This window comes from Paroedura picta, chromosome 3 (genome assembly GCF_049243985.1).
Source record: "Paroedura picta isolate Pp20150507F chromosome 3, Ppicta_v3.0, whole genome shotgun sequence".
Taxonomy (NCBI): domain Eukaryota; kingdom Metazoa; phylum Chordata; class Lepidosauria; order Squamata; family Gekkonidae; genus Paroedura; species Paroedura picta.
The window spans coordinates 136,168,037-136,182,638 of record NC_135371.1 but is presented as its reverse complement, the minus strand read 5'-3'; the positions used below and the strand labels follow the sequence as shown (position 1 = coordinate 136,182,638).

General features: G+C 46.7%; 1 protein-coding gene across 5 annotated transcripts; it reads left to right on the top strand.

The window, feature by feature from the left end:
* The first annotated feature begins 4,693 nt into the window (after positions 1-4,693).
* CANT1 (calcium activated nucleotidase 1) lies at positions 4,694-13,003 on the top strand. Of its 5 annotated transcripts, none has more exons than XM_077328128.1 (5): positions 4,747-4,827; positions 5,859-6,095; positions 8,421-9,078; positions 9,475-9,678; positions 10,086-13,003. In XM_077328128.1, the coding sequence occupies exons 3-5, from the start codon at positions 8,442-8,444 to the stop codon at positions 10,454-10,456; spliced, it is 1,212 nt and encodes a 403-aa protein (XP_077184243.1). In that variant the 5' UTR covers positions 4,747-4,827; positions 5,859-6,095; positions 8,421-8,441; the 3' UTR covers positions 10,457-13,003. The 5 variants fall into 5 exon arrangements, with proteins under 5 accessions (XP_077184241.1, XP_077184243.1, XP_077184244.1 ...); XM_077328129.1 differs by lacking the exon at positions 4,747-4,827 and adding an exon at positions 4,845-5,313; XM_077328127.1 differs by lacking the exon at positions 4,747-4,827 and adding an exon at positions 4,845-5,353.
* The last annotated feature ends 1,599 nt before the right edge of the window (positions 13,004-14,602 follow it).

The following is a 14,602-nucleotide window of genomic DNA, read 5'->3' as shown; positions in this document are numbered from 1 at the left end:
GCCACATAAATAAAGGACCTGCAACAGGCTGCCAAGCAGTTCAACTCTCCTGACCTTAAAAACATGCTCAGAGTTTGGCTCTTGTGTGGTTTCAGGAATGAGCATGTGCAATAGCATCTGTTTGCTCAGTGGGACCTCACATTCCAGACCACACTGCAGGGGCCATAGAGTTGAACACCAGAGAAGTGTGCAAGATTCAGAGTCCACTTCTGGGACCTAAGGCCAAGGTGAGCCATTCGGAAGACCTAGACAAAGGGATCCATAGAATCATAGAATCATAGAGTTGGAAGGGGCCATACAGGCCATCTAGTCCAACCCCCTGCTCTACGCAGGATCAGCCCTAAGCATTCTAAAGCATCCAAGAAAAGTGTGTATCCAACCTTTGCTTGAAGACTGCGAGTGAGGGGGAGCTCACCACCTCCTTAGGCAGCCTATTCCACTGCTGAACTACTCTGACTGTGAATTTTTTTTTCCTGATAGCTAGCCTATATCGTTGTACTTGAAGTTTAAACCCATTACTGCGTGTCCTCTCCTCTGCAGCCAGCAGAAACAGCATCCTGCCCTCCTCCAAGTGATAACCTTTCAAATACTTAAAGAGGGCTATCATGTCCCCTCTCAACCTCCTTTTCTCCAGGCTGAACATTCCCAAGTCCCTCAACCTATCTTCATAGGTCTTGGTCCCTTGGCCCCAGATCATCTTCGTCGCTCTCCTCTGTACCCTTTCAATTTTATCTACGTCCTTCTTGAAGTGAGGCCTCCAGATCCAATGCATTCACCTCAGGTCCTGCTGTCTAAGTCCCAAGAGCGAACATGGCACCCAGAGGCTATGAAGTACTTGAGGGTCTGTCATAAAGGAGATGAAGCAGAGTTGTTCTCTGTTGCCTTGGAGCAGCCTTTCTCAACTTTTTTACCATTGAGAACCCCCCAAAAACATTCTTCAGGCTTTGAGAAACCCCGGAAGTGGTCAGCAGGCCACACCTCCCTGTCATGCCTCTGGAAATCATCAAATGACACTCTCACCAGATGTGACATTATGTCTGTTGCCCCCCATCCCAATGCAGTTTAACTAAAACCAGAGTACTTACCAACGAGCCTTGGGCAGCAAGGATTTTGTTTACCAGGGCCCTTCCCTTTCCACTCCATTCAAGCCCATCACTGGCCATTTTGGGAGGGGGGAAGGTAAACATAACCATATATAGTGGTGTCACCCAATTATTTATTTAATTTTTAATATATATATTAAAAATAAATTAACTTGCAACCCATAGGAAAATCCTTCTAGATCTGTCAAGAAACCCCAGGGTTTTACGAAACCCCTATTGAGAAGGCCTGCCCCAGAGGGTAGGACCAGAACCAATGAGATGAAATTAATTCAAAAGAATTTTCAGCCAAACATCTGGAAGAAGTTCCTGACAGAGCAGTTCCTCAGTGGAACAGACTTCCTCCGGATGTGGTGAGTTCCTTGGAAGTTTTTAAGTAGATAGCCATCTGACAGAAATGCTGATTCTGTGGATTTAGGCAGATTGTAAGTGGTTGGGTGGAAGGGATTGTGTTGATGTTTGGCTCTTGTGGCCCTTTCTTGCAAGCCCAGGGAAATACTGATCACCACTTTGGGGTCAGGAGGCAAATTTCTTCCAGGCCAGATTGCCTAGGGATTCTGGCTCTTGGGGGTGGAAGCATCATCTGGGTATGGATTTGGGGTCACTGTGGGTGGGCAGGTAGTTGTGAATTCCCTGCATTCTGCAGGAGGTTGGACTAGATAACCCTGGAGGTTCCTTAAACTCTATGATTCTATCTCCCTTGAGGCATTCTGCAGGGGGTGGTATTCTCCCCTACCTTGTTTAACATTTTTATGCACCCTCTGGCCTAACTGGTCTGGAATTTTGGACTGGATTGTCATCAGTACATTGATGACACCCAGCTCTATCTCTTGATGATTAGTTGCCCTAACTCCCCCCTAGAAAGATTTGCCAGTTGTTTGCAAGCAGTGATAGTTTGGCTCAAGAAAAGCTGGATGAAACTCAACCCCTCCAAGACAGAGGTCCTGTGGTTTGGTAGGAAAGGGAAGCATGTTTACCAACCCTGGAGGGAGTGCAATTGTTGATCTCGCAATCTGTCAGGAATTTTGGAATGACTCTGGATTCCTCCTTGTCCATGGAGGCCCAGGTCACTAAAGTAGCTCAGCTGGCATTTTTTCCATGTGCACCAAGCAGAGATATTAGCACCCTATCTGTCCCATGAACACCTTGCCACTTTGATCTACGTGGTCATCTCTCAACTAAACTTCTTTAATTCACTCTATGCAGACTTTCTCTTTAACACAGAAACTCCAGCTAGTGCAAAATGAAGTTGCTAGGGTCCTCACAGGGACACTGTGGAAGGCCCACATCCAGCCAGTGCTGAGGTAACTGCACTGGTTACCAGTTGAATACCGAATCAAGTTCAAGGTTCTGGTTTTGACCTTCAATGCCATTCACAGTCTGAGCCCAATGTATTTGAAGGACTGTTTAACCTCATATGCCCCCTGCAGGGCCTTGCTCTCTTCGGTGCAAACAGGTTGGCGGTCCCTGGCATTTGTGAGATTTACCTGAACCAGGGCTAGGGCCTTTTCAGCCCTGGCCCCTGCCTGGCAGAATGAGCTCCCAGGACAGCAGAAAGCCCTGATGGAACTTTTACAGTACTACAGGTACTGCAAGACAGAGCCTTTCCATCAGGCACTTGGTTGAGGCCTGGTTATGGAAGATCTGGCCCCTCTTCCAGCACCTGCCTGTTACATCTTCTGGGCTTATATGTCAGTTATTGCCAGCTGGTATGGGGATTGATTGGGATTAAGGTAGGGTGGGTAGGAGGGAGTTTCTTAACTCTCCTCTGTTCTTCTGTTATTTTATATTGTTGTAAGCTTCCACAGGCCAGCTGAACTGGGAGCAGTGGCATAAAAGTGGTACAGAAAATAAATATAAATATTTATTGGTTTCTTATCTCACTATGTATGCTAATCTCATTCAAATATTATATCTACATAATTTACAATCCCCTCTCTTCATCTTACTGCATTTTATTTTAGACAATGAGACTGTAATGTGAAATAAGTATGTAATGTAATTTAAAATCCAATTCTCTGGTCTTAGAAGAGAACAAACTCAACACTTCTGGGGATGCTTCCATGCTTGGGTGGACATGGATGGGGCTAGCAACAAGTCTCTTTTAATTACTTTTCTTCCACAACTGTGAAAATGTTTGCCATTAGTCACTAACCTTAACAATTTTATTCCCCCTATGTTTTTGTGAATGACAACTGAATCTAAAGGACTGATTTGTTATTCTAGCAAAGAATTATCATAATGCATATTTGTGAACATTGTGATGCTGTTTACTAATTTACTCTCTCATATCTGTACTTTTATTATCCCTGTTCCATTGTCTAAGGAAGCTGACCAGAATTAAATAGGGTGGCCAACTCTAGATCAAGAAATACCTGGATATTTTAAATTTATTTTTCCATTGGAGGGTGGAGCATGGGGAGGGTGGGGTTTGGGGAGGGACACGGCCTCAGTGAGGTAGCATGCCAGAGTTCACCTTCAAAATCATCATTCTCTCCAGGGAAACAGATCTGTAATTCTGGGAGATCTTTAGGCCACATCTGGAAGTTGGCAACCCTAGAATAAAAGTCCTATCTTGCTCCTGCGTCTTCTATAAACAGCCACTGAAGTAGCAGAAATAAGTTAAAGAAAGAAATTTGATCATCAGATCAAACTGAAGTTAAAGACACTGGAGCAAGGCCTGGTTTAAAAGCTGGCAACATTGTATCGGGACAGTATGTATAGGATACAAGTGAGCACCTTTATTGAGCAGGTAGTATGGATTTATGGAAGGTTTCAGGGAAACATCATGTGCATGTTCTCCCAATTGCATCCATTTGAGTATTTTGGTTATTTTTCTAATGGCTATGAGGGCATTGAACTCAGCTAATTATATTCTGCCCTGACCGGATGTCCAATTTCATAAGACCTTGGAAGCTAAGCAGTCTGGCCCTGGTTAGTATTTGGATAGGAAACCAATGAGAATGCCCAGCATCATTATGCAGAGGCAGGCAATGACTAAACCACTCCTGAACGTCTCTTGCCTTGCAAACCCTACTAAGCTGCCATCAGCCAGCTGTGGGTTGACAGCACTGCCTGTTCTACCACCAAATTATATGCATGTCCTTTACTAAAAAGATGGTGCTGTGGTCAACACGAAGCCCCCTTTTAAAAACATCTCAGCGGCGTCCCGGAATGGACAGCAAGCTCTACTATTCCCTCAATCAAAGGCTCTAGCATCATGCCAGCCAGTGTAGTCTGTTTCGAGTGCCAGACTGGGATCTGGGATAACCGCACTACCTCGAGGTTCTCTGGTTGACTCTCTCGCTCTGAATCACACCCACCTCACAAGGTTGTTGTGAGGTCACAATGGGGGAGGGGAACACCACCCTGTGCTTCTTGGGGAAATGACAAGAATGCACTGCATAGGTAGGGTCTATTTTCGAAACTTTGCCCTCCCATGAATCAAGCTCCCTCTGCCACCGTGCAGCGCACTCCACACACGCAGAAAATCCGACAGCGCGCCATCCACCATTTAACCTAGGAAATGCCTTTGCCTGCCTCAGCCCTTCAGAGTTTTTCTGTCTCGCGCTTCCTTCGCTCCAACCGCGCGGGATATTGAACCCTGTCGCCGGTGTTTCCCGCGCGGTGCATGTCGGGAGTTGTAGTCCTCGCGAAAGAGGAGGGCGCGCCGCGAGAGCTCCTTTCCTCCCTCTGGTGGTTCCCGGCGCGGGGAGGAGCCCGGTCGGTGAGTGGTTGCCTGGAAGGAAGCGGGGGCATTTTGTCGGGCGCCTGGGCTGCGCGGTGCCCGGGGAGTGGGGTCGCCGTCGTCGAGAAGGGGCGCCTGCATTGGCGCTAGCCCCGCACCGGCATGGACGGGGACTGCCGGCCGGTCCCCTCCTGGCCCGCCGTGGCCCTGGCCTTCGCCGCCCCGGAGAGATCCCCGCCTTTGGCGCGCCTTCGGGGCCACTGTAGCCCGTGGCCACAGGAAGCCTCGGGGGCCTTCCCGACGGGCCTGAAGGCGATGCGGGGGTTACAGCGCCAGAGACCTCCTTTTCTCTCCCCGCCCCGGAAAAATTCAGGAGCTCTTGGGAGGGAGGGACTGAAAGGCATCGTTCAGTTGCACACGACGGTTCACCTGGAAAGTAGGCCAACGCTACCTGCCTAGCGACGGTGCCGGAACATTAAACGCCTCTCCCCAACCGCAGCAAGGATACTTCCCCTCCCAGTCCTCGTAAGCCCCAGTGGCTAAGGCGTAGGCGAAGCACGCTTTTGTAAGGCGATGGGATTCCGCAGAACTGCCGCTTGTAGGAAGATGTCACCATGTCTGTGCAATTCTAGGTAGTGGGGGAGGAAAGTGCCATCAAGTCGCAGCAAGGCAGGACACATTTTGCCATTGCCTGCCTCTGCATCACAGCCCTAGTACTCCTGGGGGGCTTCCCATCCAAATGCTGACCCTGCTTAAGCTTCCAAGATCTGACAAAATCAGGCTAGCCTCAGCTATTCAGGTCAGGGGGTATGAGATTTGTAGTCCTCCTTTAGTGTTCCTAGTGTGTCTGTAAATATACCAGTCCCTCATGTGCCTGGGGCTTGTAATGTGCAGGGAAGGTATTGTCAGTGGGTTGCCACTGGCAGGGGATGGGGGCAGTAGGGTTGCCAGATCTAGGATGGGAAACCCTTAAAGAGATTTGAGAATGGAGCACGGGAAGGTCAGGGACCTATGTGGGGTGCAATGCCAGGAATATCAAAAGAACCCTCAAAAGTATCCATTTTCTCTAGGAAACTGACCTCTGGAGTCTGGAGATGAGCTGCAATTCCTGGGAGTCACCAGTACCCATCTGGAGACTGTTATCCCTAAAGCATAGACCTTCATGTGCGTGCATGCACACGTCATCAGACGCATGGGCATGAATGCTTATACTCAGAATTAGACTTCATTGGTCTCAGAAGTGCCACTGGACTCAGGCTTTGTTTTGCTGCTTCAGACCAGCCTGGCTACCCACCTGATTCCCTAAGGTATATTAATTATGCTGAGTGAAGGACCTCAATGCAAAATACTCTTGTTTTTCCACAAGCCCCAGCAGATGGACCTTCTCAGCTAAGGCTGGCAAACAAGGGTCCTACAGAAATTGTTCTGGGAATTTAGGCATCTGTGACCCAACAGGTTTCATGGAGAGGTTAATTTATATCCACACCTTTCTCCTCAAGCAGTCATGGCGGCTTAAGTGATTTTCCTCTCCACTGTTGTCTCCTCACAACAACTTTGTGAAGTACATTAGGATGAGAGTATGTGATTGGCCCAAGACTATCCAGGAAGTTTCCAGGGAAGAGTCTTTGACAGGATTTTCTGAGTAAACAGAATCAAGGCAAATGGTGGGACCCATTTGAATGTGAATGTAATGCCATCTGTTTGCATGCTAGGTGTTTTCCAGTAAATAGCTTATTTTCTCTCCTCTTTTGGAGCCACATGGATTGTTTGGTTGATGCAGACATGGTATAGGACAGGCTTTTTCAGCAGGGGGTTCTTGAACCCCTGGGATTTCTTGAAGGCCTCAGAAGAATTTCCCCAATTGGGTGGGAGTTAATTAATTTTTTATATATTTTTCATTTTTAAAAATAATTATCAGGTGATATGACCATATATGGTGTGTTGACCTGTCCCCCTCCCCAAATGGCCTATGATGGGTCTGGAAGGGGTACAAAGAGGAGGGGTCTCAGTCATAAAACTCCTTGCTGGCCGAGGCTTGTTGTACGTGGTAGTGATTGGAGTCCAGGCTCATTTTAACTTAAATGGGTTGGGGGGGGGGGTTGACAGAGCGGCAAATGCCCATCCCAGTCCTGTTCCTGGCGTAGAAGAATAGGCTACTGGTCTGTTTCTGGGGAGTGATGTCACTTCAGATGATATATGACTTCTAGGGACAGGGAGGTGTGGCCTGCTGACATCACTTCTGCGGTTTTTTGAAGCCCAACAAATGTTTCAGGGGTTTCTCAGTGGTATAAAGATTCAGAAAGGTTTGTGTAGGGAGAGAATTGGGAAAACTGTTGCCATGGGGGTTATAGAAGTACTGCCATTCTTGCCAGATCTTTCAGGCTGTATCACAGTAGCTCCTCAAGCAGAGCAGGAAAGAAGGCCTATTATATCTTCAAGCAGAATGGGTTGGGCAAGGGAAGGCTCTCTTTGACTTGCAGTTGCTGCATTTCCTGGTTTCTGCTTTGGGAGGAGCTGTGTTTTACCACCTGGCACAGTCCTACAGGTGTGGCATGTCCCCAGAGCTGCCAGAAAGATATGAATTGGGAACAGTCGAGCAATGCCGGAAGGGCAGGAAACGTGGCATAATTGTTTTCAAGATGGTGTAACCAGCAAGTTTATGAGGTGGGAGAATCACTATGGCTCTGAGGGGCCTTATTGACAGGTGAGAGGTTAAGATACCTGAGTTCTCTGGGTTGAAAATGCTTGCTGGAGAGGGTCTGGTGTACAGCCATAGATGACCCTGCTTGAGAGAGAAGTTGGGTTTAGGGATGCGACTGTGATGCAGGACGGTTAGGTTTTGTTTTTACACTTAGAAAGGAAGGATGACCTCTGCACACTATTTTAGTTTTCTTCCCCAGCTCCCTTCCTACACGTTTTTTCTTTGAGGTTGATTTCATTAAGTTAATTAGCAGGTTAATCAGCTAAAGCTCTGCTTGTTTTATTTGTGGGATGGTATGTTCAGTGCACCCTGGTTAAATGTCTTCTGTGGTTTTAAGTATTAAATCCAGGGCAGTAGCTGTGTTGGTTTGTTGCAGCAAATGCTTATGCTGGGATAAAATCTTGTCAGACTTTTAAGATCTCATAATGCTCTCGATTATTTAAGTATTAAAGATGCCTTTCCAAGTGAATGGTCAGTATAGAGGATTTTATATTGATTTTTTTGGTATGTTTAACATTAACATCAGTTAATGTTAAAGAGAAGACTATTAATCAAACAGATTATTCCAGCCATTTGGTGCCCTTAGTTTTCGAGCACCCCCTCCCCTTCTCCTGCACAGAGGGGAACCAGTTTCTCCCAGCCGGAATCCTTCTAAACATATTGCTCAGATGGACCGCAACTTGCCCTGCCGCACTGCCTGTTCTACTGGAGGAATCCTAGCCCAGTTGCCTGGCTTCCTCCCCTGCTGCTGCAGTCAATATCTATTGGTTTCTTTCCTTTTTTCATTAGCATCTTCCACCATTGACATGAACAAGCATCAAGAATCATCTCTCTGCTGCTCTCTCTCTCTCTCTGTGCTCTCTTGGGAGCTCTTCCTTGGCCTCTTGTGCTCCTTAACTTGTCCCTACTGACCCTGTTTTTTCTTCCCCAGGTTCCCAGGAACCTCAGGCTCATGCCAGTCCCACTTCGCCCACGCCTGCAATGGGATGAGTCTCTGAGTCCCTTGCGGATTAGCGTGGGCAGCCTCCCAGTGCTGGCGTCCATGACCAAGGCAACTGACCCCCGCTTCCGTCTGCGCTGGAAGGCCATTGTGGCAACCTCTCTGGCCTTGGCCCTTGTGCTTCTACTCCTCTGCTTCCAGCGAACACCCTCAGTAAGCAGGGCAGTGCCTGTCAATGCCCATAACTGGAGGATCAGTGTGCTGCCCAGCGAACGATACAATGACACCTACCCTCTGTCACCAGCCCAGCGGATCCCTGAAGGTGTGCGATATCGCATTGGACTCATTGCTGACCTGGACACAGACTCCAAGGCCCCTCGTGAGCATACCTGGTTCAGCTACCTGAAAAAGGGGTACCTGACACTGTCGGCCAGTGGGGACCATGTTTCCGTTGAGTGGGATACCAAGGACCATGTATTGGAGTCCCACCTGGCTGAGAAAGGACGTGGCATGGAGCTCTCTGAACTAGTAGTCTTTAATGGCAAGCTCTATGCTGTGGATGATCGCACGGGGGTTGTCTACCAGATTGATGGCACCAAGGTGGTCCCTTGGGTGATCCTGTCAGATGGAGATGGCAGCATTGGCAAAGGTGAGCCGTTTTTGTTTTGGGGAATGCCTTAATAGCCAGACCAGGTCCCAGTTTTATTTCCTTCATGTGTAGCTATGCCCCCCTAAATCTTTTGGCAGTTAGCAAATATAAATCATGATGATGATTGCTACCATAGAATGGCAGTATCCCCACTTCAGTGATCTTTTACTGTAGGCTCCAAGACAAAAGCAGTGGAGTCATGCTGCAACGCTATTCCGTTGTGCTTTGTACAGGGCCCTGGGGAGTAAATATTCCCTACCATCTCACCTTCCCCCTCCTTCATATGAGGGCAGGCTTTGGGCATGTGGCTATGATGCATTCTTTGACTAGAAATGTCACTTTCAAAAGCATTTCATGTCCTATCTTATGCCCTGAATTATGTGCTGTTTTGTTCAGGTTTTAAAGCAGAATGGTTGGCAGTGAAGGATGAACATCTCTATGTAGGAGGCCTGGGCAAAGACTGGACAACTGCTACAGGAGAGGTGCTCAACCAAAATCCTGAATGGGTGAAAGTCATTGGCTACAAAGGTGATGTGGCTCATGAGAACTGGGTGGCCAATTACAATGCACTCAGGGCGGCAGCAGGGATCAAGCCCCCAGGTAAGCATGGGCAGATTTTTAAGACTGCAAAATGGGCACATTGGCATTTGTTTACTTCATGTGATTCTGCTTCCAAGAGATCGGGTTTTTGAAGTTTTATGTTTTTACTGAGGACTGTACTGGCTAAACAGAAGAAAAGAAGGCGAGGAAGCTGTGTGATTTGGGAAGGCAGGACACAGCAGTGCTTGGGGGGTGGGTAAGGAATTGTTTCTTAATTCTTGTGCTGCCTTGCCAAGACCTATGCACTAGTTCTATCCACCGAGCTTTGTTTGTTGTAACCATTTCCTAAATCTTGCTGAGAATATTTCAGCACTGGCCTGTCCTTGTGTTTAGGCCTTTGGTGGCCTCACTGCTTCTGTTCCTAACCCCATGCTTACCTATGTCCATTTTGGTTCCATCTCTCCCAGGTTACTTGATCCATGAGTCTGCCTCCTGGAGTGAAACACTCCAGCGCTGGTTCTTTCTGCCTCGCAGGGCTAGTCATAAACGTTACAATGAACAGGAGGATGAACGCCGTGGCACCAACCTACTTATCAGTTCCACCCCAAGCTTTGCCGATATCACTGTGAGCCATATCGGAGACATCACTCCGACCCACGGCTTCTCCTCCTTCAAGTTTGTTCCTGGCACCGATGACCAGATCATTGTGGCACTGAAGTCTGAGGAAGATGCCGGGCGAGTGGCTACCTACATCACAGCCTTCACTCTGGACGGGCGTTCCCTACTGCCTGAGACCCGCATTGGCTCAGTCAAATATGAGGGCATTGAGTTTATATAGTTGAGAGAATGGACATTTTGAGATAGGACAAGTGGACTAGGGGAGCGGGAACTTGCTTGCTTGGGTATTTTCCTCTAATTGCAGAACATGATGGGACTGCCATAAAAGCAACTTTCTTACTGCACATGTGGCCTCACTGTTTCTGTGCCAATCCCTAGTGGTGCAAGCTAGGCAGTGCCTCTGTAGCTTTCTTTTCTTGGCTTCATGGCAGCCCACAAGGCATTTGTCTTAGCTACCATTTGTTTCCCTGCTTTACTCAACTAGTTTGGTGGGCGAACGTGTGGAGGAATGGGCTTGACGTTCTTCCTACCCTGCTTCATCTCCCTCAGCGTTTATTTACTATGATGATTCATACGTGCCTTTGCTGAGAAGGGGGAGTTTTGGTGCCTGATTCTTCAGCAAGGTGATTATCTAGTTACTTCTTCCTTCATCTTCCCCACCTCATCTCACAGTTGTGCTGATATTGATTGGGTAGGTGCTCCTCTGATGGGACTGGGCTTCTAATTTGGGGGCTGCTTCCAGTCAGAAGGGGATAACCGCATAGCTGAGCATTGATGCATTTGGAGCTAGGGAATGTTGGTGTGAGACAAAGGGGATCCCTGAGGCACTTTGTGCCATTTGTAATTTTTAGGACATGGCATTCTATCAAGCATGCATGCATCCAAAATGTCATAAACCATCTTTTAGAATCCATTCAGTGTCCCTAAATACTTCAAAAGATAGGTGTAGGAAAAATCCATCTTGTGGTGTTTGGAGTTTATTATTAGAGAAGACTGTTCTCCATAATCATGGTCCTTTTTTAAATGTCAGGTGTTTCAAAAAGGAGGGGGAGGGTGGGATTCAGGGTCAGGAAGCCAAAATCCTAAAAAGAGTATTGAAATTAGAATAAATGGAATGCAATTGTCCGATGTGTGTGTTCCTTGGTCTCCTTGTGCAATGGGAGGGGGAATATGACTGTGACTCTGTGTTTCCTGGGCAGGGAAGCCTGTAAGCGGCCCTAGTATGGCATGTGCTCCTCACAGCCCATAATCCATGACCTTTCCCAGTCCAAGAGCCTGTGCTAACTGGTGGTTCTAATGGCTTTTGTTTGGGCCGCAAGTCGTAATTTTACAGAAAATGTGCTTATTTCCTGACAGGTAAACTTTTTGATGTGTGTCAGAGTCTTATGAATTCACTTGGAGGAATTTATATGACCAGGTATCCCAAAAGTACTTTTAGTGGATGCCATAAAATACATGACTGAAACCTGGGCCTTTTTTTCCTGTAGAAGTATGTCCTAATACAAGATAAGTGATGTTTGGTTTTGTTTAGCAATGCTTACCCAAATCGGGTATTTTCAAAATGTTCTCCACTCCATGCTTTTGGTTTCTCTGTCCCTAGCTGCTGAATCAATTATGGGATCATGTTCAGAAGGATAAATCGCTAGATGGCAGCACTTGGTTGCCGCACAATCAGGTGGCTGTTTCTCTCAGCTCCTTCAGCCTTCCCTGCAATATGGGGGGGGGGGGGGAGGAGTGTCGCAGTGTTTACATCAGCTGTATCAAGTCAAAGTGTTCTATTTGGTTTTTTTACTGTTAAATTTTAAGAAAATCCACACGACACTGTAAAATATAAAGCTGAATCCAGGATAAAAATAAATGAGGTTGACACTCACGCTGGTAGTTTTGGCCGGAGATTGTTATTGTATCCGTACAAGAGAATAGGGCTGGCTGCTGTTGCAGCCCTTCAGCAATAATCTGATCAGGCAGAAGTGGCAGCTGAGAAGCCCCTGCAAGTCAGAGGTCAGGCTGGGGGGCAAGGTCAGAGTGAAATAGCTTAAGTTTTGTCATTTGGTTCTCACAATCACTGGCATGAGCATAAGTTTGAAAACACTACTTGTTTTATTCTAATCTGCATCCTCAAGGATCGAGATCTGATGGATCTGTGCTAAAGAGCTGTATGAAGCTGGGCTTGTATTCTGTAGACAGCGTCTTGTTCACAGTTCTTCAAGAGCATATTGGAAAACAAGAAGCACCAAGCTGCAGTACACCCCTGCCCGCCCCCTATGCATGCACCTCCACCACAGAGTCTGCTCTCCCTTCTGAAGTACTGCTGCCTTCCAAAGAACAGGGACCGGCTCCCACCATTGTAACTTGATCTTTTTGTTAAGTCCAGTGCTGAAAGAATATGGATGATTACTTTGAGCCTGCTCCATCAGGATCATAAAGAGCATAAACAGCTATGACATCCTGTAACCTTTCCTTGGTCCATGTGTACCTTCACCCACATTTGCAGGTACCGTCATGTTCTGTTTTTCAGAGTTCCAGCATGGGACTTTTATAACCTAGGCTGCTGTTCACAGATTCCTCACAGTTTTGAGTATGCTCCTTATCTCTTTTAAAATAAGGGGCTTGCTATTTTGGTTGTTGCCATATGGCCACAAGGTGGCATCAATAAAAATATCCATTGTAGTGTATGAGTTGAATCATACATTGCCAGTTGCTGCTTTTGACTTATTTTCAGCTTGAGCTTTATATGTGTAAGCATTCAAATAAAAGATTGTGCTTAGGTTTCTTAGTGTGCATCTGTTACTACTGCAAAATAAAATTGATATTAACCAACCATTTCAGGTACAAGTTTGGTAGCAACTGGGGAGTTTTGGCTTTAATTGTACTATCCTTAGTAGTCATTTGTCCACTAACATGAGACTTGAGTCTTGTGTATTATCAATTAACTTGTTTTTCACTGCTACCTTTTCCCCATGAAAGTAAAATTCTCTTGTTTTTATTTACACTTCAGTAAATAGCACTGCTGCCTTAACCTGAATTGCGCAGGGTAACCTGATCTCATCAGATATTGGAAGACTGCAAGCCCAAACCACCAAACCAGGGTAGGGCTGGTCAAGCAAGATAACAAAAAAAGACAGAGATAGGAATCCTCACAGTGGTTCTGCCACCAATCCCCTTCTACTATCCAGACAGCCAGAGACCTAGGCTCTGGCCATCCTAGAACTCTGTCATCACCTTTGGCACTATTTATTTAGGTATGAGCTTATTGCTGAGAAGAGACCATTTCTTTTGCTGAATGCACTACAGAGATCTCACAGCCTAGTCTGATCCCTCAGTCACTTCTAGATAGATTCCTGTGCATAGTGATAATTGTCAAGGAGGCAAAATATAGGAACGTCTCAGACAGTCGTGTTATCAGCAATAATTACATTATTTGAGGAAATGGAAGGAAAACAGCAAGTGCACTTCATTCAGGATTTGAAATAGCTTTCTTTGGATCACTTAGAGCACCATACACTCACCTATTGCATTCTCTTTTGAATATATTTCATTCAGAAACTGCCAAAGCAGTTGTCTTCTTGCCTTGGCGAGTCCATTCAGGTAAGTATCTGCAGTACATACTCTGGCACTTTTAACATCACCTTGAAAATCACTTGTCCCCAGTGCCCAACAACTCAAAGGAAAATTTGCACTGTAAGAACCCCCCTCGCCTCAATTCATTTCAGGCCAACCAGTTTTATCAGTTTTGCTTAGGAATGCAATGCTCTCTTGCAACTACTGGAGTGTGAGTTCCATTAAAACACTGCGATAGATTTAATGATTTCCAGTGCACATTCCAACTTTTGAAGGAGTCTTCAAAAACAGACACAAGACAATTGATTTCTGGCACACAATCTGTGGAGGTTCTTTAGCTACTGGCATGGGATCTTGCCCATGAAATGCTATCAAGGGTACTGAGCAAAACACGCTTTTCTATCAGTTATAGCAATGCCTCATATCTGTTAATTAAACAAAATTTGCAACTGAACCAAGCAAATCTGTAACTAGAGAAAATGGTCAAATCCCTGCTCATAGGAAGAAGAAAGTATACTTTTTAAACTATTTATAATAAACTAGATTTAAAGCCCATTGTATTGGTAAATACAATGGGCACTAGCATGCCGTCTCCCGCCCCCAGCCCCCTTGCAGTTCTCCTACAGGCCCCCCACCCCGCTGCCCCCGGCCCCCTCCCCCCAAGTCCCTGTGCTCGGCACGGGGAAAGGAGCAGGCCCACCGGCTGTCCAACGTGGCGGGCCTGCTCCTTTCCCCACATCAAAGCCTTTCCCCCGCCCCCGGGGCTTCGGCACGGGGTAAGGAGCATGCCCGCCACATCTCCTTT

What these genes read in the sequence shown, in the direction of transcription:
- CANT1 (XM_077328126.1), top strand. Translation starts at nt 4,732, where the DNA reads ATGTCGGGAGTTGTAGTCCTCGCGAAAGAGGAGGGCGCGCCGCGAGAG. An exon ending in CGCGGGGAGGAGCCCGGTCG is followed by an intron (nt 4,828 to 8,420) that starts GTGAGTGGTTGC and finishes TTTCTTCCCCAG; the next exon opens with GTTCCCAGGAACCTCAGGCT. An exon ending in AGCAGGGATCAAGCCCCCAG is followed by an intron (nt 9,679 to 10,085) that starts GTAAGCATGGGC and finishes CATCTCTCCCAG; the next exon opens with GTTACTTGATCCATGAGTCT.